The sequence below is a fragment of the Augochlora pura genome, chromosome 2 (assembly GCF_028453695.1).
Source record: "Augochlora pura isolate Apur16 chromosome 2, APUR_v2.2.1, whole genome shotgun sequence".
In the NCBI taxonomy this organism is placed as follows: Eukaryota; Metazoa; Arthropoda; class Insecta; order Hymenoptera; family Halictidae; genus Augochlora; species Augochlora pura.
Window position 1 is genome coordinate 25,560,892 of NC_135773.1, and position 20,650 is coordinate 25,581,541.

Below are 20,650 nucleotides of genomic sequence, written 5' to 3' on the forward strand. Positions count from 1 at the left end.
CGGGAGTCGGAAAAAGTATGAAAAATGGTTTCGCGTGTAAACGTGCCACCTTATTCGGTTCATAAATCGCAGGCAGCATTCGCTGTACGAAGCTGCTACCGAAAGAACAGGCGCGCGCGCATGAACACGCGTGCAAAAGCGAAATTCGTATGGAGAGAGAGAGAGAGAGAAAGAAAACAACTAGAATTTACTAGCGGAGGGAATTGCAAAAATTCTTTTCCACTAAAACCACGGTATTCGTGAGACGAACGTGGTTGTAATTTTCTTCCGGCGAAACCGGCTTCCGAATAATGGGTCTCGCGGGGGGACGAGGAGGAGGAGGAGGAGGAGAGGGGAGGAGAAGGGAGTAGGTTGTAGGTTGTAGGTTTTGTCGGTCGATTCTTCCGTTCTCTTCCTGCTTCCTCGTCGGTGGTATCCGAACGAGAACGTCGTTTCGCAAATCGTCGGGTCCCGCCAGGACCTCTCGGCGACACGAAATCGGCGCGTTCGAATAAGCCGGCGGAGGGTGTATTGATCGGCAACGGGGTGCATCATCGTATGCGGACTCTCTGCATTAGCCGCATGCGACTGCATTCGACGCGTATGCGATGCGCTGACCGTGCGCCGCCACCGGTCTGCGCTCGACGTGGATTTGAAACTTTATTGCCGGCCGGGCGGTGTCATTCTCCCTGCGCGGTTACGATCATTCGACGGCCACCGGTCATTTTTGTGGCCGAAAAGACAATTTTGTTATTTTTGCATTTTGCAATCTTCTGCATATCTTGCAAGAGAATTCGTTCGCCTTTGAACCGAGAACCCCGTTGAAGTTTATCGAAATATCATTTCTGTCTTTGCGAGCTGGTTAAAACGTTACGAGGATAAACATCTTCGGATCGATACTAGAATTAATTATTTCGTTTATTTTCTGTAAAGTATATAATACATTTTGATGCGTAAACGTTTCTTTACTTGGGCAGAGAAAATATCGGGTTTCCACCAATTTGAACTTCGTGGAAGCTTGTAGAAAATTGTTTGAAAGTGGTGGACGTGAAACTTCGTTTTTATGAAAGTTGGTGGTATTGATTAACGTTTTTTTTGTGCAATCTTGACATAACTTTTTTAATTTTAACGAGCGAACATTGCAAAAGCGATCGAAAAACTTTCGTGAAATGTATAGATATTTGTTTAAGCTCGTTTCCTAAAATGTATTTATGCATTTGTACATTTTATATGTTATGTTTAGATTTTGTTTAACTTGTATAATTTTGTCTAAAAACTCGTTGAACATTTCGTTGAGGTGTATGGACGCGCGTCTTTTAAGCAACCATACTCGTTGCTGCATTCGTTGATTTATTTATTTATTTATTTATTCGAAAATCTTGTTAAAAATCAGAAATGATAATAATGATTACAAAAGCGTAGATAATACTTACCAGGCTACGAAATCGCGCAGTCTGCTTTATCTGTTCAGATACTCTACAGTAGTGTCCGTGACTGATAAGCGGCAATTGTCTTGAAATATTTATAAATCCTGCTGCTATTTTCGTGTTCGTTTTTCGATCCGTCGTTACGTAATGCAGCAGGTAATTGTTGCAGTAGGCACTACATGGTTGCTTTCCCACTTAATCGGTAATCAAATAATGATTACGAATCGAGCACTCGGCAGACGATGAGTTGTGTTAGCACAACTCGCGTAGACAAAGCGTTTAGATAGCGTTTCGGAGTTACAGACTTCCGATCATAAAAATCGCCTAGTCACTGTGAAGACATAGCAGTAACTAATTTACTTCAGTTCCTCGCGACGTGCAGCGCCTCTCATCAACATGTGAATACTTTTTAAAATGCAATAACTTTTCTAAAACCGGACTAAACAATTCAATTTTTTAAATAACGAAAAAACTAGTCTACTAGACGATGATTAAAGTACTTAGAGTGACGAAGCGAAATAAAAAGCTCTCGTTATTTAACTTTTTTTATGCGAGCCGAAAGTTTAAAATTTCCTCGAAATTGGACGAAAGAAAGTTGAAAAGTGTGAATTTTCAATTTTCTTCTGTCATTCGAAGCGACAGTAAAATTTGAAAGAAAACGTTCTAATTATAAGCTATTATCTAAAAATATGCAAGTCGTTTAGGTCAATTCTAAGACAGTTGTTGCGCCTTGAAACGTGCCCGAACATTAACAGGAGTTACTTCGATGGAACAAATTTCGTCTAACGATAGATAATTCGTCTAACGGAGGAGCATGTGTACCCACCTTGCCTCGAGACTCTGCCAGCTCAGTTATCTTCAAACGCTCTGATAAACGACTTCTAGTCTTCGAAACGCTCTGTATAATCGCAACGCTGATTATAACGGGTTCGATATATTCCTCCCGCGAAGTTCATTCAACCGTTCGCGTATCTGGATACGAACTACACATGGAGCAATCAGATTGGTCGCAACGATCGCGCGGTACAATGTCATATCGCGGACGGAACGGTCGCGGAATTTTTTTAAAAAGAATCGCTGACACCGAAGAAAATGCTTGCCGTCGCGAATGAATTTATAGAGGTGAGACATTGGTTTACTCTTCTTAACCCTTTGACTACGGCACACTTTGACACGCATCTCTGAGGAAGTATATTAAAATATTGAATTCTATTACATTAAATATTGCTTGAAGTGAACAATAATTTTCAGCTGTTTTAGAATATATAACATAAATATTACACAATATATAATTAATCAAATTTAATAATAAACGGGGGCGAAATTTGATCTTGACGCCTATTGGCATCTACAGTAGCCAAAGGGTTAAAATCGTCGTCAGCACTGAAGCGATCGGAATGATGGATTGCCAATTCCTTATCGAAATTACAATTTTGATTTATCGGCGGCAATTGTTGTCGTTACATCGATAAACGAATAATTTGCGAACAAATAACGTTGTAATCGTAATATCGAACGCACATGCCAGTTTTAATTCCATCTGACAGTGTCGAACGATATATTTTTTTATACACGGGCCCGCTGATCAAAGATTAACCAAAACGAACAACGCCTGCGCAGATGTTCGGTCGATCGATTTATCATTTAATCATCCGAAAAATCGACGCGTGTTCTACCCTCGTTTTTTATTTCATATAATCGCATACAAGTAATACTGTATCTCGACATAAATTAGAATTTTACTAGTCATGATGGCTGCCTCTCGTTCCCCTGTCGTTCAACTTCGCGCACAGTTCGAATCGAGAAATGTATCCCGGCTTTTACGTGAACAAGAAGTAATAAAGTAGGATGCCGTAGATGGCAATGCCGGCCGCGGCGAACAGCGCAAGTGTGGAGGACCCTTCTTTCTTCGGCGGCGTGTATTCCCAGTCGTCGTCGTCTATCGTTGCGCTTTCCTCGCCTGGGTCACAGAAATTAGTTTCGTAATTATGAGAATCGCGAGAAACGTTTGCACCCGGTTAAACTTGAAAGTTGGCTGGAGCAGCGGAACCGGTTACTGCAGGATGATCGATCGCTGTGCTTTGATTTGCCTTCGAGCACGATCGGTCTTATATTTATCGAATAAAACATTTCATTCTTGTATTTTATCGAGATTTCGAATATCTGAATAATACATCGATCATTCTCTTATTCTTTCGTTTCGTTTATTTTGGAATATCTGGAACGTCTCGAGTATCTTAAAGGTCTAGCTGTCAATAATTTTGTTACTCTGTTATTCTGTTTATCTTTGAGCGAAGAAACTTATAATTAACGTTACGTTTATCGAATGCCAGGTATTGCATTTTTTCGTTCATACATGAGTAAAATAAAAGAATGAAAGAATTACTGGTATCTAGATTGTCCAGATATTCGAAACTGAATAAAATACGTGAATGAAAAAGTTAATAAGCTTTACTCTATTTATATGTTATTACCGATCCCTCCACCTGGCTCCACTACTCCAGTGCACAAGATAGAAAGATTCATTTATTAACGAAATATAAGTAATTCATAGTATCATCGATATTTCATTGTTCGCTCGCAAAAACGGTTCAAGGTTGTTCGTTATGTCACAGAACTAGGCGCGATCAATTTCAATGACAATTTCATCTGCCGATTAGAACGGTCCACTTTCGCGAGACACGTGTTTACGCGAACTGTTACGAGCAGTCGACAAAACTGGGGTTAACCGGCGGCGAGGGTGGGACGTTGATAGAGCCTACGGCAGCTAGGTGAAAAACGTTGCGGCGATTCGAGGGTGAAACACACCGGAGGATATTCTCTAAACTTTCATACCGCGAGAGGCGGCGACCGGTTCAGCGGGAAAAGGTTCCGCCAGGACGCCAATTTTGTAGCCCTCCCGCAGCTGCACCGCCTCGCTGGTGTGCCCGATGTCGTCGAAGCACTTGGTCCCATCCCGTCCGCTCAGCTCGATCAGTATTTCCTCGCCACCCGGGTGTTCCTTCAGGAATTTCGTGATGTCGTAAACACCGTCCTTGTACACGAACCATAGATCGTTCTCGTTGTTGTGCGCAGCCACTTCGGACGGCGTGAACACTCGCGACATCTTTCTTTCTGCCGCTGTCCCGTTAGGCGTGTCGTAGATCTGCAACGACGAAAATTAACAGCGATTTGGAACCGGTTCGTCGATCCGCGGAAACCGGCCGAGGGCTGTCGCGTTAGACGCTGGGATCCATCATGGAAACGCTAGGATCCATCATGGAAACGCTAGATCGATCGATCGTGGAAACGTTTAGATCCTTTATGGAAAGCTTAGATCTCATGGTATTTGTATTCGGGCCTCGATCGCGATAACATTGCGACCCGTGCTTTGAAAGGGAAAACAGGGACATCTGACACCGGAAGAAGAGAAACGACTCTGTCGGGGCCATCGTTCCTACGCCTATGTCTAACTCTTTCTTTTTGCAATTCGTGAAAGCCGATTTCACGAGATCTCCGCTAGATCTCCTTCGACTTCTAGCGAAGGTCTCTATGTTAATTCGCGCGCGCGTTCACGTACTCGGTGACGAGTTTGTACGCGATGATGGAGCACCTAAGCAAACTTACAGACTGAACATTTTTTTGCGTAGTAATCGTGCAAGAACGTTGCGCGGCTCGTTATTGACACGAGAAATATGTTGCTATTCGATTATTTCACGTTTTACGTTTGTTATTATTATTGTTTAACGTTGGACTTTTTTACAAAGAGTAAAATTGAATATTTATATTTCTTCTAAGTATAATATTCTATGCTATATTTCTTCTCAACATAATATTATTGTTAACTATTGTAACCTCTATGAAGACCTCTTGTTGTATAATATAGAAATACTATAGATCAGGAAAATTATATCACATTTACAGTTAAAATGGCTTCGAGTGCAAAGGGTTAATAAACGCGATGCAGAGACGTTTTGTTCTATAAAACACTGGGAGACAGGCACCTGTATTAAAAACGGATTTTACAGGTTCTCAGTGCATGTGACACGTGTCTCGTCCCACTCGTGCATCTTTAATATTTTCTGCATCTTGATCGGGATTGATACATTTCTTGGCTGCATGACGCAGCTTAAGACAATCGTCGGAACAAATTCTCCGTGACACTTTCTTTTCTAATCTCTGAAATGGCGCGAGATATCGCGGGATTGCTTTACTCAGATAATATTCCATCTAATTCGAAATAGCGCCGTGTCATCGTGACGCGTACTATTTCCCGCAGCGGGGAGTTTCCAACGGTCATGGATTCCTATGTTGCTCCCGATATACAAGAGATCTTAAAAATCGTTAATAAAAATATGCAAGCCGATACGTACGATAAAATTAGTTCCATTCTCAAGAAATTTCATCCAAAAAGTTCTAGTCGATTGCACGAGTAATAATGATTTGATTCCAATGAAGTCAAAACTTTTCGAAATGCAGACGAAGAGATATTTAATCCTGCCTGTTCTGATTTATTATTTATTAATTAGCGATCGTAAATTGAAGACGACAAATATTAATTTCAATTATACGCATATACAACTGTAATTTATTTACTTGATTTCGTTTTAGAAACTTATAGATGCTTTTCTTTTACTTTTTCCAGGTGTTTTATTATGCGCGACTAAAAAATACTACATGAAACAACCAAAAAGATTTTATCCAAATTTTACCAATTTCTTTCTTTTCGTCTGAATTTTTTCCCTGGTATTGTATCTCTCTAGAGCAGTTTCGTCGTATTCAGCGCATCTTCTCGCAACGAGCTAGGGAACAATGTAGCCAAGTCACGCTGACGTTCGATAAATCTAACTTGCGTAAGCTCACCTGGATTTTCACGCGAGTAGTTGTTCCCCGTTTGATAACGGCTCTCGAGGCGTGCAACCGATCGCGACACTCGTCGTACTGAAACGAACCGATCGCCGCTTTTCCGCTTTCGGGCCCTTGGATTTATTCGGTCGTCTCTGAATAATCATTCGATGGAAATTTCTGTGCGCGGTGCACGGGCAGCACCGCGCGGTCATTTGCACAGAATGGAACTGCGTTCGTCGATCAATGAATCCTTGATTAAACTATCGTCGCACCGAATTCAATTTGTCAACATCGGTGGGCACCCGGTTGTTGGTACACGTTTTGTTCGGCCCGCCGTGAGAGATCTCCGGGGACAGGGCCGAAAAGTGACAAAAATCGGGCAATTATCTGTGTCGCCCTACGGCGCGCGCCATCGGATAAAACCGCGAGAGGGTTTTTTTTTCCTTTGGTTAATGAGCGCCGCTTATTAAGCATCGAGTTTGCCGAGCAACGGCGCGATACACTTCGTCGACTCGACGACGCGCCACCTCTCTCGCTCCTCCCCCCCCCTTCTCCTCCCTTATTTTTCCCTGTTTAAATGAACTCGATTCTTCATTAATTCAACGTCGAGTCCGGTGATCCGGCTAAACGCGAACGTACGCTGATATCGCGGCGTATCCGTTTCCCAATCCGTTAACCCACTTTAACAACATCATTACTGAAACGCTGAACTACTTCCGGCGACGTTTTCCAACCCACAAATCATTTAACCGGTCGCAACAACTCGAGACTCCTGCGAACAGGAACGCGGGCTGTTCGTTAATATAACCAGTTCCGACAACGACATTCCTAGTTTTATGCCGAACACGTCGGCTACTGTCGATGATTCGGTATAGCATCGCGCGCAAAATTAGTTCGTTTATAACTATGGCTGATCCGACGCTGATAAGAAACGCGACGACGCCACTGTGAATATCGTTCGATCGACGCGAACTTTGACGTACGTTTATCAATTTCCAATCACGCGGAGAATTTGATTAAAGCGAAACATTTAATGCAAATACGAATTATGAACGATATTATATTTTAATAACGATATTATATACGCGGAAACATATTTTCACTGTTTCTAATTATCTCGTTGATATTAAATTTGTTCAAATTAGAGATAACGTGTATTAACCTGTTGCACTTTAACAAGTCAAACTCGTGACGAAGATTCCACGCAAGTTCTACGAAATATGAATATTATTAATTTCTTCGGAATCGAAATCAAATTGAATTCTTCTAAGTCTAGAAACGGCAGGGAATGAAGACAATAGAGAAAACAAAAATCGTCTGGTCCTATTAACCCTTTGCACTCGAGTGGTGACTCGAAGATATCTGGTATCCGTTAATAAATCAGCAAATTTGCCGATCAATCCCTCTTCTGCATTTACAAGTTCCTTATTCCGTGAAGGCACTCAAACATTCCGCCCCCGCCTCGCCAAACTTCCGGGTACTAGGATGAAGCACTCGTTCCCCGATTCTTCGGCGCTTCATTAATTAATGATTAAATTATAGACGGTCTTTGTTGTCCCAGCGAATCAGGACGAACGCCAATGTCGTTTCAACGGGCCCCAGCGATCGATTATAATCGAGTTCCTGTAACTTCGTTGTCTGCCAAGCCTCCGAGGATCCGATTGAGAAAATCTTGGGAATCGCTAAAGCCGGCGAGATTTCTATCGAGTTTAACTCCTTGAAAGTTAGCCCGGTTGGCCGAGAAGACGAGTTACCTCGCCCTGTCTCTCTCTCTCTCTCGCTGTCTCTCCTTTGCGTCTTCCATGGATTGTTCATCTTCCTATCCATTCATCCAAAGATTCTTCAACTCGATTGCTGCTGGGCACTGTTTAATCTATTCCGTTGAATTAAAATTCCATCGGAATCAGAATTCTTCGCTGAAACTTGTTTCAGTTCTCCAATTTTGCTTGTAGAATAACTAATTCGAATATCTAAAATATCTAACGTGTTAAGAGATTAACGACCGGTAGCCTATTAATAGGCTTTTCGTCGCCAACGCTTGCTGAAAAATTGAAACGCGAAAACGAAGACCCTGTGTAACAGGATTTTAGCAAATTAATTATCTTTTTCTTCCGAGAAAAGTTTTTCGACTCGAAACGATCGTGCGCTACGTGCTATCGAACGTGCCATTAGCCCCCTTCTCCCCCTCCCCTAATAACAACAGGGGTGTACGCGTTATCTTTGCATCTCCCCGTTTCGCTCCCTGTTTTGCGGCTCGGTTACGATCTCTGCGCCCTTATCGCCGCAAATAATAACACTAATCCGAAGCAAAAATCACGCGACGCAACTTTGTTTCCAAGTTCTGTCGATCAACCCTCGCGCTGGCTTCAGATTAAAAAGAGTTAACGGCACCGTAGATCTCGTCATAAAGTTGCATTCGATTAATCATCCGTTAGATAAATGTTCGATCAACGAAACTAGCAATTTATTTCGGCTGCGAAACTTCGCGTTTATAATAATCCGGTTTAAGGGGGAAGAAAATGTTATTCCCTTGCCACCGATGTTTAACCTGTTCATTGGTGAATTTTTATAGTAGTAGGACTATTATTAAATCGTCTATAATGGTGTATAGATTATATAAATTATATTTTTATTGTATACAAATTTAGATAACTGTATATAAATTATATTTGCATTATATATATAAATTCGAATAATTTGCTACCATAGCTGACTGAAAATATCGTCGTCCGAAAGGGTTAAAAAAGAGACCACGGATTTCGAAAGAAAAGCAGAACACGATAGAACGTTCGCTTGGCCGCGTCGAGCAAGAAAAGTGGAAGTTTCGAGTTGACGTCGGAGGAAGGGAAACTCGAGCAGCCGTTAATGTTAATCACCGTCGGCTCGCGATATTTTTTCTTCTGGGGCGATAATTGCTCCGGAACCGTTCAGACCGTTCTCCGAAGCCAGGAGAACACGCGCGCTGCCCGGCTAATCAACGAGGGGTGGGACAGCGCGACCTCTGCGACGGAGGAGGGGGCGGGGGAGGCAAAGAAGAGATTAAAGGTGACCGAATGGCCAGGTTCGCCGCCTTTAACCCGACCCTGTCCCCGAGGGCGCGATCTCCCCGCGGGTGGTTGCCTCGGCCGTTTAAGCAACTTGTGGCACGCGATCCGCCCATTGGCGCCCAACGATTGCTCCGCGGCGAGTTATCGAACCGAGAAACGCGACGAGAGGTTTCACTTTCTTCGGATCACCGCGCCACGGTGTCTCGATAAGACGCGAAAATTACTCCTCCTCCTCCGACCCCGCGATTTTTAACACGCTCGCGTGGGGGTGGTATTCGCGAGTCTCTCGTTCTCCGACGCGCTTCCGATAAAACAAGCTCGGTGACCCGACGCACTACGAGGCGAACGCACGCCACACGTGGCAGAAAGTCGTTCTGCAATAGGCGTGCTCGTAGCGAAAGAAAGTTTTGCCAATAGTCGCTTAGACGTGCGGGTTATAAATGTATTTTGCCTGTTTTTGTCATTTGTCTGCTTCGAACACGAATTCGTGGCTTTGACGCAACCAATCTAAGTCGTCGATTTGAAAGCCTTCGCCCTTCGAAATTAAATTAAGGGATATAAATAAAGTCACCTAGTTTGTAGATGAAATTATACTAAACTAAATTTTTACGTTTCTGACACGTTCCGAGTTGTAACTTTGAATATATTTAACTTTTTAACGATAAATGCGGTGAGTTACTGTGTCCATTTTGGTCACCCTCTAAAGAGGGCCTTATATTGCTGCTGCGCTACAAGTACGATTTATCTAACTTGACTATCGTTGTTTGTGTTACAGAAAACTGGCGCGAGAATCAAGATCTACTCGCACTGCTGTCCCCACAGCACAGATCGGTTGATCAGCATCTGTGGGAAGCCGACCACATGCATCGAGTGCATCCGCGAGCTGATAGCAACTATCAAAACTGTAAGTGTACGAAATTTGTTTATCAAGCTTGTCTTCCATTCAAATCGATGTCACGCGATTGATGACATACCAACCTCACCGTGTCTTTAATTTATACTATATACTCTATTATCATGACAAATTATCGTCCGTCGCGTGCACTGTAGTTTATTTCCAGTTGGCCTATTATTTTTACGTCGCAAGAATCGAATGATGACTTTCATTATTGCGTCTGCTCTGCGCCTCATATTTCCTTATCTTGTTCCTTCAATTCTTCACGTCTTCTATTTCTCCAAGTAATTTTTAGGACATCGTGCGTACATATTTAATAGCATACCACTTCCTATCGTGCGAAACTCGCATACCCTTTCCCCTTACGTCCCCTCTTCCGTTTTCTCATCCTACTCCAACAATCAGGTTTAGGCTAGCTCAGTTTTCAGCCGGTTCCCGGATAATCTCACCAACGTTCTTACATCCGACGATGGTCTAACTTTATTATTGTTATATTTCAGTCCCCCCTGAAGGGTGTGAACAATCCCTACGATCCGCACAACTTCGATGACTACTATGCCGACGATTACGGCGGTTATGGCAGCGGCGAGGGTGGCCAAGGCAAAGGTGGCGGCTTCGGCGGGCCGGGAAGCCGAGGTGGCGGTGGCGGTGGAGGCGGAGGCGGTGGCGGAGGCATGCCACCGAGACGTGACAACCGTGGCGGAGGACCGGGCGATATGAACCGCGGTTTTCCGCCGCCACCTCGAGGTGGACCTCGCGGCGGTGGCGGCGGGGGTGGTGGAATGTCTGGCGGACCACCTGACCGCGGCTTTGGAGGTAATCGCGGCAGTGGAGGCGGCGGTGGCGGTGGCTACGAAGGCGGTCGAGGAGGCTACGGAGGGAACAGAGGCGGCCCACCGCCGTACGGGGGTGGAAACTACAACGGTAAGGATACTTTTAAAAGATGATTCATTAATTTGTGATGTAAAATAATCTGAACTTGAACAATGATAAACTAAGGTACCTTATAGTACAATTAGTGCACTGTACTCAAATCGAGAAGCAAATCACACTGAGAGAGTTTCCGTAAATCTTCGGCTATTCTTCAATGTGTTTCCCCTTGTTCGATTAAACCCGTAAACTTTTTCCATTCGTCAACCTTAATCCCTGATGTAATTGTTGTACTTTGTTCAGGCGATGGCTGGGGCATGCAAGGAGGAGCACCGAACGGTTTGGGTGGAGGAGGTGCTAATTCTGGAATGAGTGGCCCTCCCATGGGTGGTAACAATCAAGGAAATCAAGGCAATATGGGTGGCAACAAGACTAGCACCCAAGTCACCATTCCTAAAGACGTAAGTAAAGGATGTTTGAAGTTGTCATGGATGGCGTAGCTATATCGTTGTTAGTAAGATTGTTGCTTTAGAGCGTAAAACTGTTATCGTAATTAATTCGTAATTTGTTGTGTGTCACCAGCTCGCCGGTGCTATTATTGGCAAGGGAGGCGCCAGAATCCGGAAGATCAGATCGGACAGCGGTGCCGGCATTACTATAGACGAGCCGTTGTCCGGTAGCAACGATCGTATCATCACCATTACCGGATTACCCAGTCAGATACAAATGGCCCAGTACCTGCTCCAGCAGAGGTAATTATCAGCAGCATTCCATTCCTGTTACACTTCCACATCATTGCCCAAAAGACGCTTCGATAACAGAAAGACCTGCGCACATTTATTCCAACTTATTAATATCTGCATATGTATAAGTACCGTCGTTTATTTCTATGTATATAATTCGCTTGCCTTCATTATTCGTTCTTGCTTTTAAATCCTACCTTGTTGAGTAACGTTGGAATATTTATGATGAGATAACGTATTTCTAAGCAAATAGGCGCGCGGAATATCTTACGAAACATGGAAATTCGAATATGCGTTCGTCGTTTTCAGTAGATTCTCACCGGCGAGGTCGCAAGCGTGGAATAATACGAAGCTTAATCTGTTCGCCGGTCGAGTAAAATAAATGCAGAAATTACGCGATGCTAAATTGCACGCACATTATGACGAACTTCTTAAGTACGGCGTAATACGTGACATTGTTCGAAGGAAATGAAAAAGTTGTAGAAGCTAAAAGTTGTAGATCATTTACCTTAACATAATCTTTGACAACTTCTTTGAATCAGTGTTTTTGAACAAAAGTTGAGCTGTAATCTACTGTATCGATGATGGATGTACATTCGTCTTCAGCGCAATAAGAAACCGCTTCAGATAACATTTTCGATGTCTTCGAATTAACCCTTGTAATAAGCGATACATATCATCCTCGAGTGCTTGGCAACCAGTGCAACTAATTCCGCTTGGCGTGCTTCGCGGCGCATCGTGTCGTCTCCATCTTGCACGAAGAAATTAACACAAATTCCATTAACCAAACGAAGAAAGGGGGTGTAAAAGAAGGCTGTCGTTGCGGCGTAAACCTCTTGCGCGATGGTGGAGGAACAGTGTTGGAGCGCAGCTGCAGAGAGAGAGAGGATAATCCTGTAGGGAGCGAAGCGAAGATCTGCTAGATCAACGCAGTCGTGGGATTTAATCGGGTGCCGTTGTATGGAAGACTAGTGATTTTGTTGTTCTACTTTCGATGTAACAAGGAATCACTAATCATCCTACGAAGGCATTCGCGATCGTCGGCTTCCGAGAACCTGCTTTTGGAACTAACATCAACTCTGCGGATACGATATCCTCGGCGACCGCGAACGAACTTGACGTCACGTTGCATAGCTTGGGAGTTTTGTCTTGTATTATATATAGGAGTTAGAATAATTCGGACATGCTAAGTTATTTCTTCAACGAGCGCAATGTGTTAATGACGTATAAATATTCACAGAACCGCGTAGTTTTGTTGAAATTTTCGATATTTTGTAAAATATAAAATTCGAGTGCCGACTGACAGATAATTATCATACGCAGTCTAATACCAAAGTCGTTAATCGTATTTACATGTATATCTGTTGATATAATATATCCGTTGACCTGACACAGTAGAACTGTTAACAAACTAATCTTTCGATAACAAGCGTTTGATGTTCTGTCGTTTTAGTTTAGAACACCTAACAATTGTATATTAATGGAATCTTATGTGAGATGCGTGCCGCAAGAAATATTAGTTGTATGCTTTTTTGTACTAGCACCAGACAGATGACTAACGAAGTGTCTTCCGTGTTTTGTTGCAGCGTGCACGAGAATGCAGACCATTATTAGGACGTGGTGAAGGAAGCATTCGGGGGGTGCCAAAGATGCGTTTGTAATTTTTTTAAGGATACTTCGCAAACGGGCAAGCATATTCGCGCGAATAAACAAGCAAAAAAAAAGTGGAAACTGGAACCATAACGAACGGACTTCACCCGCGTCGAGGAGCGGGGACGCGCTCTCCTCGCGCGTCACCAAATGAACAAAGCCTCTCTCAGGAAGAAATGTCAAGATCGGACTCAGCCAGGAGATATTAGAATTTCCATTTGATTCGATGAACCCGTCGATAAACCGAGACAAAAATCCGGACACGATTACATGCACGAGCGCGCGCGCGTTATTATACCGGTTTCGCGCCGGTCCCTAATGAGAATCGACGATCCTCGTCCAAAAAAGGCCAAAGAAAAGGCATTGTTCATACGCCTAAAAAAAAATCATCGTTCCCACATAAGCGTTTCTTTTATTCTTTTTTCGCCCTGCCATTTTTTAATCGTTTTGTATCGCGTCGTAACTCTTTTGATAACTAATTTTTGTCCCCTTTTTATTTCGTGCCCCTTGCGTTTACTTTTTTTTTGTTCCCCCTTATAATCGGAGGATTCTCGAGACCGTCGGAATACGACCGACGGTCCTCCCAAGCGACGACTTTTAAAGCGCACACATCATTGTCTACTATTTTCCTTCATCCTCTCGCTACGGGAACATTTCCAAGTGGCTGAACCTCCCCGAAATATATATATATATATTATACATATATATAAAAATATATATATATATATTATACATATATACATATAAAGATATACGAGAGTATAATCATACCGTGCGCGCTGTTTTGTACGAAGGTAATTCGTATACGGCTGCGCGCGACGTTACAGGTATGCAGAGTTGCCTCGAAACATTTCAAAAATAGTTTTCTGCTACACTGTGAGAACCTATCATGGCGCATTTCGTTTCCGTAGCGAAAAGGTTGAAGACCGATGAGCTAAGAATCAGTGGAAAATGTTGCGACTAAATCAAAGGAAGGGACGGACCGCCGAGAGAGGAAGAAGACAATGAACGGAGATAGGATTATTATAGTAACGCGAAAGGAATTTTGTATATACATATAAAAAGATGAATATCGAAAAGATAAGAAAAAAAAGATGATGTTGAAGAGAGTAAGATGAAGATGAATGGAGAACGATGACACCACTAACAAATATCCTTTCCCTTTCCTTAATCGCCACGTACCACGTTTCTGCTGTTGCATCATGATTATTATTATATTATTATTATTATTATATTATTATTACTGTACGATTATCAATAAGAATAATTTTGCATTAATTATATTCCACTCCCTCCCCCAAGTCTCTTGTACTAATGACACCCTTTATTCATAGATATCGAGCGCGCGTTAATACCAGGCGTCTCCTTAATAATTTCGCGCGGTAGAATCGTTAAGTGTCCTAGAATTATAATAAGAAAGCGTGAAAGAGACAAAAGATATAGGAATCACCATCGGGTTGACGAATCGCGGCGTGATGGAATCAAAAATGTAACAGATGGAACGAAAGGAATGAGAAAAGAAACTGAAACCACTTGCAACGAAGTTTGACACTGTGCATAGAAAGTTATTAAGTACACGTTTAAGAAGTAACTTGGAACGTTAAGCTCGAGGAACAGCGGACGCTCTCGCGACGCTCCACCAAACCCACAGAGAGTCCCTGTCTATTTTACAAGCAACGCCACAGGTGCGAAAGAGGACCCCGTTGCTTCAGAAGTTCCATTGGTTCCACCGTTGCGCCAGCGTTCCCGTTCGCTGTTGCTCGAGTTGAACGTATCGAACATCGAATACTTGGTCTAAAAGGTCTGAAACAGAACACCTTGATGCCCGACGAGCTGTCGAACGGCAGACGGTTAGCGGCAAGATCGATCGAGAAAGGTGACGGCAAAGCTATCGCGATTACATCGCTTTGGCTCGCATTAGTTTTTATTATTATATAATTAATTGCGGTATGATTCAACACGTTGACTGCCAAAGTAACGCATAGAAATTTCTTAAGGATTCGAAATCGTGCATCGAGAATATTGAAAGTATTAGAAACCGAAATCAGAAACGGTACTCGTTTCTGTATTCTCCTAGAATTCTTCTTTTTTGCTCCAATGTAAATTGTTCGATTTTCAAAGGAAAGAACTACGTCACCGAAATATGAGTGACGCGACGAAGATAATTATGTCCCTTTATTCTTACGATCGTGTCGCCGTCTCCGAAGACTTTTGTGTCCAAGTTGTCGGACATTCGAGTGTACCTTTTCAGTGATTGCGTGCCGAACCGCGGATTTTCGGAACGTATGTACGCCGCGTGAGAAGTCCACGAGCCTAAGCTTCGAACGAACTCGTCCTCTTTCCTTTCCAGTACCTATATCCACCCGGGAAAGGCGACTTAACTCGTCAACTGTGCTCGACAGGCAGTCTCCTAAAACTAATTTTCTATCCGCTCGACGTAGATTGTATCGCGTCCAGTCGCATCGCAAAACACACACACACACGCGCGCGCGTGTCCGTACTTACATGTGTTTCATACCGAACACAATGTTGAATTCGCTTTCGCACCCCTTCACCACTACCTTACGTTCACGCAGCATTCAGTTAACGGGTTAACGTGAACGCCGAGCCCCGAGAAAATCTCGCAGCACCCCTTACCTCTCTCTCCTCTATCCCCGGATGCTGCGCACACACACACACACTCTCGTCGCGAAGGGTATCGTTTAAGAAAACGAGGGAAAAAAAAAGGAAACGATTTAAGATAGAGATCCAGAGTCCCTCCTTGCCAGGGTAACGCTATACAAAGGGCATTTTTTTACGCATCTCCAATGGTATAACTGACGGTTCCTCGAACGAACCCGCATTCTCTTAGGTTTAAATGACGAAGCCACAACATCCCTCCTATTTCCAATGACAGTCCACGGTCGCGTGGGTTTTCGTTCGCAACTTCTAGACGCGTTCCGCGTTCGGTTTCCGTCTTGGTCTCTCTTGTCACCGGTTGCGAACAGAGGGGAATGGCGAAAGTTTGGCGTACCGTTTTGGTAGAGAGCGAGAGCCTCGAGAGGCGTCGGCTCCGCGGAAGGAAATAATTTGTGAACCTTCGTACAAGGATCGACACGCGGAACGTGTGAACGGAAGTGTACCGACACAGCTGAACACACCCACACACACACGAAACGTGCGTGAGAGAAAAGAAAATTAGGTGCGTTTATGTGTGCTTGTGAGCGCGGAGATGGAAAACAAAAACCCCCCCACACGGAGAAAGAAAGTTTTGACTGTAACCCGCGAACGAACTACGGAGAGAAAGAGAGTGAGAAAGTGTACGAGTAATGAAGATGTATATGGGTGAACGAGAGGGAGAGAGAGAGAGAGAGAGAGACAAACTCGCTCGAATCACGATGTGTGTACTATAATAAGATATACAGTTTACAATTATTTGTAATGGATACTTTTTATTTGTCAAATAAAAGTTAGTACAAATGAAGGCGAAACGAGTGTTTCTTCGAAAGTTATACCCATCAATTTCTCGTCGCAGTGGGAATGAAAACAGCGGTCAATAATTAAAGTTACGTTTTATTTCGTCAATTTCTGCTTATACCCTTTCTACGTACACTTGAACTTATCGTTAATCTTTGGTTCAACAATAGGTACAGACCGATTCTCCGTTATTTCATTCACGGAGAATCATTCGGGCAACACGAGGACAGGTCGCTATCGAATAAACCATTCATTCTCGCATGCACGTCCCTCGCACTCCGCGGATTACACAGTTTGTAGCTGGTCTCCTAACGGGTCCGAACTTCCGGGCACAGAAGGGAGGATCGCGGGAGTAGCGGAGTGGCTTTCAATGATTGTTACAAGCAACTCGCTCGTATTACGTACGTATATATACAGTCGTTCGGGCGCGGCCACCGATGGCACCTGTGCAACGTCGCAACTATTCGCCCGAAAGCCGCGTATCTCGCATCGCAACACAAATTCACCGGGTTTATCGCAAAAGCTGCGCGAACTGTTCCATTTACAGTCCCGCGAAACTATCTCGAACATTTTAAAGGAAAAAGTTCTGACTGGGCTTCGCGATGAATACGAAAATGGCACCGTTAAAGCGCTAGCATCCGGGTTAGTTCTGTCATTCGGCGACTCGTTCTTGGAGGACGACGGCTCGCGATGAGGGCGCATAGCGGTGCACGGGACCGGTCGCGCGATGCATCTTCGTCAGACGCGAGCTTCCTGATGCCGGAGTCGTCGTCGGGTTCAGCGTCGGTGTCAGCGGCTACGTACCCTGAAGACTAATGGCCAAGGGAAGGGCGGTCGGGGTGCACAGACTCATGGCGTTCCGCCCGCCTTCCGTCACCGAACGATATCTCTCCGGTCTTGCTAACCTGGAACACGTTCTCCTTGCATGAACTCGCATTAGGGAGCAGGCGAGGGTTATGGGGAAGATGGTACAGTGCCGCAATTTTTAATGCGACCTTATTCCATCGACCAACATGTTCCGTCCTTGAATGATGTATGATCTCGGTAACTGCACGCGGCGCATCTTTTCCCGAGGACACATAATCAAGCGAGCAAGTTCGCGGTGTGCTGCAGATTTCTAAAATCACGGCGTTCGCCGTTTAATAGTTTTTCTTTGGAATAATATTATATATGAAGGAAATGGTTGAAGTTTAACGTAGCGTACTTTAGTTATTTAACTATTTCGAATTGGGGAATTATAATCATTGAAAATAATAATATAATCATGAAAATTTTCTGCGTATTTCTAATTTCATTGTAAAATTTCATCATCAATAATTAAGGAAATCCTGCAAGTTTTATGTTACTCCTATTTTCTGCAACAGTGGCAGACGATTTGTGTTTCGCCTAAACGCCGGCTCTCTACTTGTAAGAGCGAGTTTATTGGTTAAAACTATACGGATGACGCTTCGTCGTACATTATTCCCTGCTCACCTGGAACACTTGCATTTCAACAGCCTGATGAACGCAGCCCTGAAAGTCTTGTTGAAGATAGTATAAATGACAGGGTTGATGGTGGAGGACACGTACCCCAACCATAAACACGTGTCCACCACGTGGCCGGGCACCGAGCACTCCGGGCACGCCGCGAAAAATATGTTTAGGAGAAAGAAAGGCGCCCAGCACAGGACGAACGTGAAGAAAACGAGACCCAACACCTTGCTAGCCTTTTGCTCCGTCGCCACCATGTTCGCCGCCAGAATTCTGCCTTTCGTTCGTCCCGCCAGAAACCTGCGGAATCAATTCCGTCAATTGTATAAATTAGAAAGTTCAAGCTATTGTGCTGGCTAAGAATAGTTCGTTAGACGGTGCTATATGGGAATGCATTTCCGTGAGACGAATATACCCGTATCTATACCAATTTGTCCGGATACGTAGAAAGCGAAACAAACGATCAACGAGCAGTTCGTTTCAGCAACAGCAATCTCTCGATTCAAGAACCATATCTGGAGCTAACAGGCTCTTGACTTCGGAGAATGCAGGGAATCGCTGTGCTCTAATTGGCCGACGATTCGCAGCTGTATAGTGCTGCCTTCGGACACAATGACAAAAAGATTGAACGGTGAGTGGGCGAGACAAATTATTTACAACAGATTTAAACGATATTTGGGCCAGATTTAGAAGCAACTTAGAGCTAAATTAAAGAAGATTCACAGCACATTTGGAATACTTTTAGAGCAACTTTAGGACATATTTAGGACAGTTTTAGGGAAGATTTAAAGGAAATTTAGGGCAGTTTTAACCACCACAGTAAACACCACTTTCCTCTCAACTAAAAGATGCGAGTCATCTTTGATACGTATCAAATGAGTTCATTAACACAGTAATATGTTTCGGCAAGAACATAGCCGCTAACGAAACGCAATTTTGCGGCCGTGAGAGTTTTCAACGATTTCGGAAGCCGGAATTGGTACTGGTCCACTCATTTGCATTCGCAAATAGCCATTCGTGCTCGAAGGCTAATCCACCTTCGTCACGTGTACCGCGGCAATGCATTAATGCAAGACCAACCTCGCTCGCGGTGACTGTTGCATGAAAATCCTGGGATTTTCGCGAGCGAGCTATTTCCGTTTTGGAGGAACATCGATTTTTCACTCGGCGAACAGGTTAAATCGTATATCAAAACGAATATAGTAAATTGGAAATCCAATCGGTTGAAGATCCCTTGAAGAGTGGGTCGAGCCTTGTGGTTATTTGCGCTGCGAGGTGGAAAAAAAAATAGATAAGGAATTTACATTTTATAAACAAATTCACTTTTTGTTCACAGTGTTATGTGTGAATGCTTTAAAACTTGGTATATTTTGAAAACCAAGAGTGACGAGTAACCAAGAGTAAAACGTTTTATAATTTGCAACTTAATGGGGATACACAAGTACGGAACGAAAATAATCTAAATGACAGCCAGAGTTGCGGCACAAGAATTTCTAACAAAAGTCCGCACCAATCGTGAAATATACTCGGGGTATAAAGGCGGTCGCGCGGCGCGACGCGAAACAGGGGTTTCCGGGTGTAGTTGCTTGTTTTGGGGCCCGTGTCCCCTCGCATGCCAGTAGCTTGATCCACTTTCGACAACAGTTTCGAGAAGCAGTACTTCCGGCAGGACTTGCCGTTCCGCATCCTCTGAAATTCAGCCGCAGTTCGGCTTTGCCCGGCTTCTCGTGTCCGTTCCGCGCAACGTGTTCAAGCAATCGTGAATGAACAAGACAGGTATGCAACTGGACATCCAGTCTGCCTGTAACTACATAACTATGCAAAAATCCTGATACGTGTATACGTTGTACGAGGAAGCCAGGGGTTGAAAGGGAAGTGAATTATTCAAAATCTACTGCAACTGTTGCAACAACTGTTTCGAATCTGAAATTGTTTTAAAAAAATAAACGCTACATAGGGTGTCCGAAAAATGTCTAACAATATAAAAATCGGGGATACTTGAATCATATCGTTAACAAATAATTAACGAAAAACAGTGACCAATGAAAGACGTGATCAGTCGACTCGCATCTTATCAGCCAGAATTTTTCGCTAATAACTCGCGAACGAAGCCACGGATTCCATTTTCGCTGATGAAAATTTTGGTAGTTTTAAGACACCCTGCAAAATAATCTAAACGAAATTGTTACTCTGACCCCAATTTCGCTTGTATTTAACTAGACTGTAACTCGTTTATACTGTTATGCGGAAAACCGTTGTTCCGTGGGACGGATACGTGTCTTCTCG

The 20,650-nt window shown here is 43.6% G+C and overlaps 3 protein-coding genes across 10 annotated transcripts in view; 1 reads left to right on the plus strand and 2 right to left on the minus strand.

Moving 5' to 3' along the window:
• Hnrnp-k (Heterogeneous nuclear ribonucleoprotein K) overlaps positions 1-14,740 on the plus strand; it is a 136,515-nt gene extending 121,775 nt beyond the window's left edge. For all 5 annotated transcript variants that reach the window (XM_078196356.1, XM_078196353.1, XM_078196355.1 and 2 more), the window contains 5 exons: positions 10,056-10,184; positions 10,676-11,099; positions 11,349-11,506; positions 11,628-11,797; positions 13,375-14,740. In XM_078196356.1, coding sequence (XP_078052482.1) covers positions 10,056-10,184; positions 10,676-11,099; positions 11,349-11,506; positions 11,628-11,797; positions 13,375-13,402 — 909 coding nt within the window. In that variant the 3' untranslated portion in view covers positions 13,403-14,740. The remainder of the gene's footprint in view (positions 1-10,055; positions 10,185-10,675; positions 11,100-11,348; positions 11,507-11,627; positions 11,798-13,374) is intronic.
• Positions 3,073-6,354, minus strand: LOC144478463 (cytochrome b5). 2 transcript variants are annotated; one of them, XM_078196369.1, is made up of 3 exons: positions 6,249-6,354; positions 4,242-4,551; positions 3,073-3,366 (listed from the first exon to the last, which is right to left on the minus strand). In XM_078196369.1, the coding sequence occupies exons 2-3, from the start codon at positions 4,510-4,512 to the stop codon at positions 3,227-3,229; spliced, it is 411 nt and encodes a 136-aa protein (XP_078052495.1). In that variant the 5' UTR covers positions 4,513-4,551; positions 6,249-6,354; the 3' UTR covers positions 3,073-3,226. The 2 variants fall into 2 exon arrangements, with proteins under 2 accessions (XP_078052495.1, XP_078052494.1); XM_078196368.1 differs by lacking the exon at positions 6,249-6,354 and adding an exon at positions 6,098-6,164.
• Positions 14,741-15,692: 952 nt separating the features above from the next.
• 5-ht2a (5-hydroxytryptamine receptor 2A) overlaps positions 15,693-20,650 on the minus strand; it is a 58,713-nt gene continuing 53,755 nt past the window's right edge. Inside the window, exons 6-7 of one of the 3 annotated variants that reach the window (XM_078196351.1) lie at positions 18,464-18,664; positions 15,693-17,799 (exon numbers count right to left, since the gene is read on the minus strand). In XM_078196351.1, coding sequence (XP_078052477.1) covers positions 17,691-17,799; positions 18,464-18,664 — 310 coding nt within the window. In that variant the 3' untranslated portion in view covers positions 15,693-17,690. Of the gene's footprint in view, positions 17,800-18,367; positions 18,665-20,650 lie in introns of all 3 variants that reach the window. The other 2 variants (XM_078196349.1, XM_078196352.1) reach the window with 2 other exon arrangements.

Excerpts from the sequence above, each read along its gene's own strand:
- LOC144478463 (XM_078196369.1), bottom strand. The coding sequence starts at position 4,512 with ATGTCGCGAGTGTTCACGCCGTCCGAAGTGGCTGCGCACAACAACGAG. Across the intron at positions 3,367-4,241 it reads ACCGGTCGCCGCCTCTCGCG|GCGAGGAAAGCGCAACGATA; the intron begins GTATGAAAGTTT and ends TCTGTGACCCAG.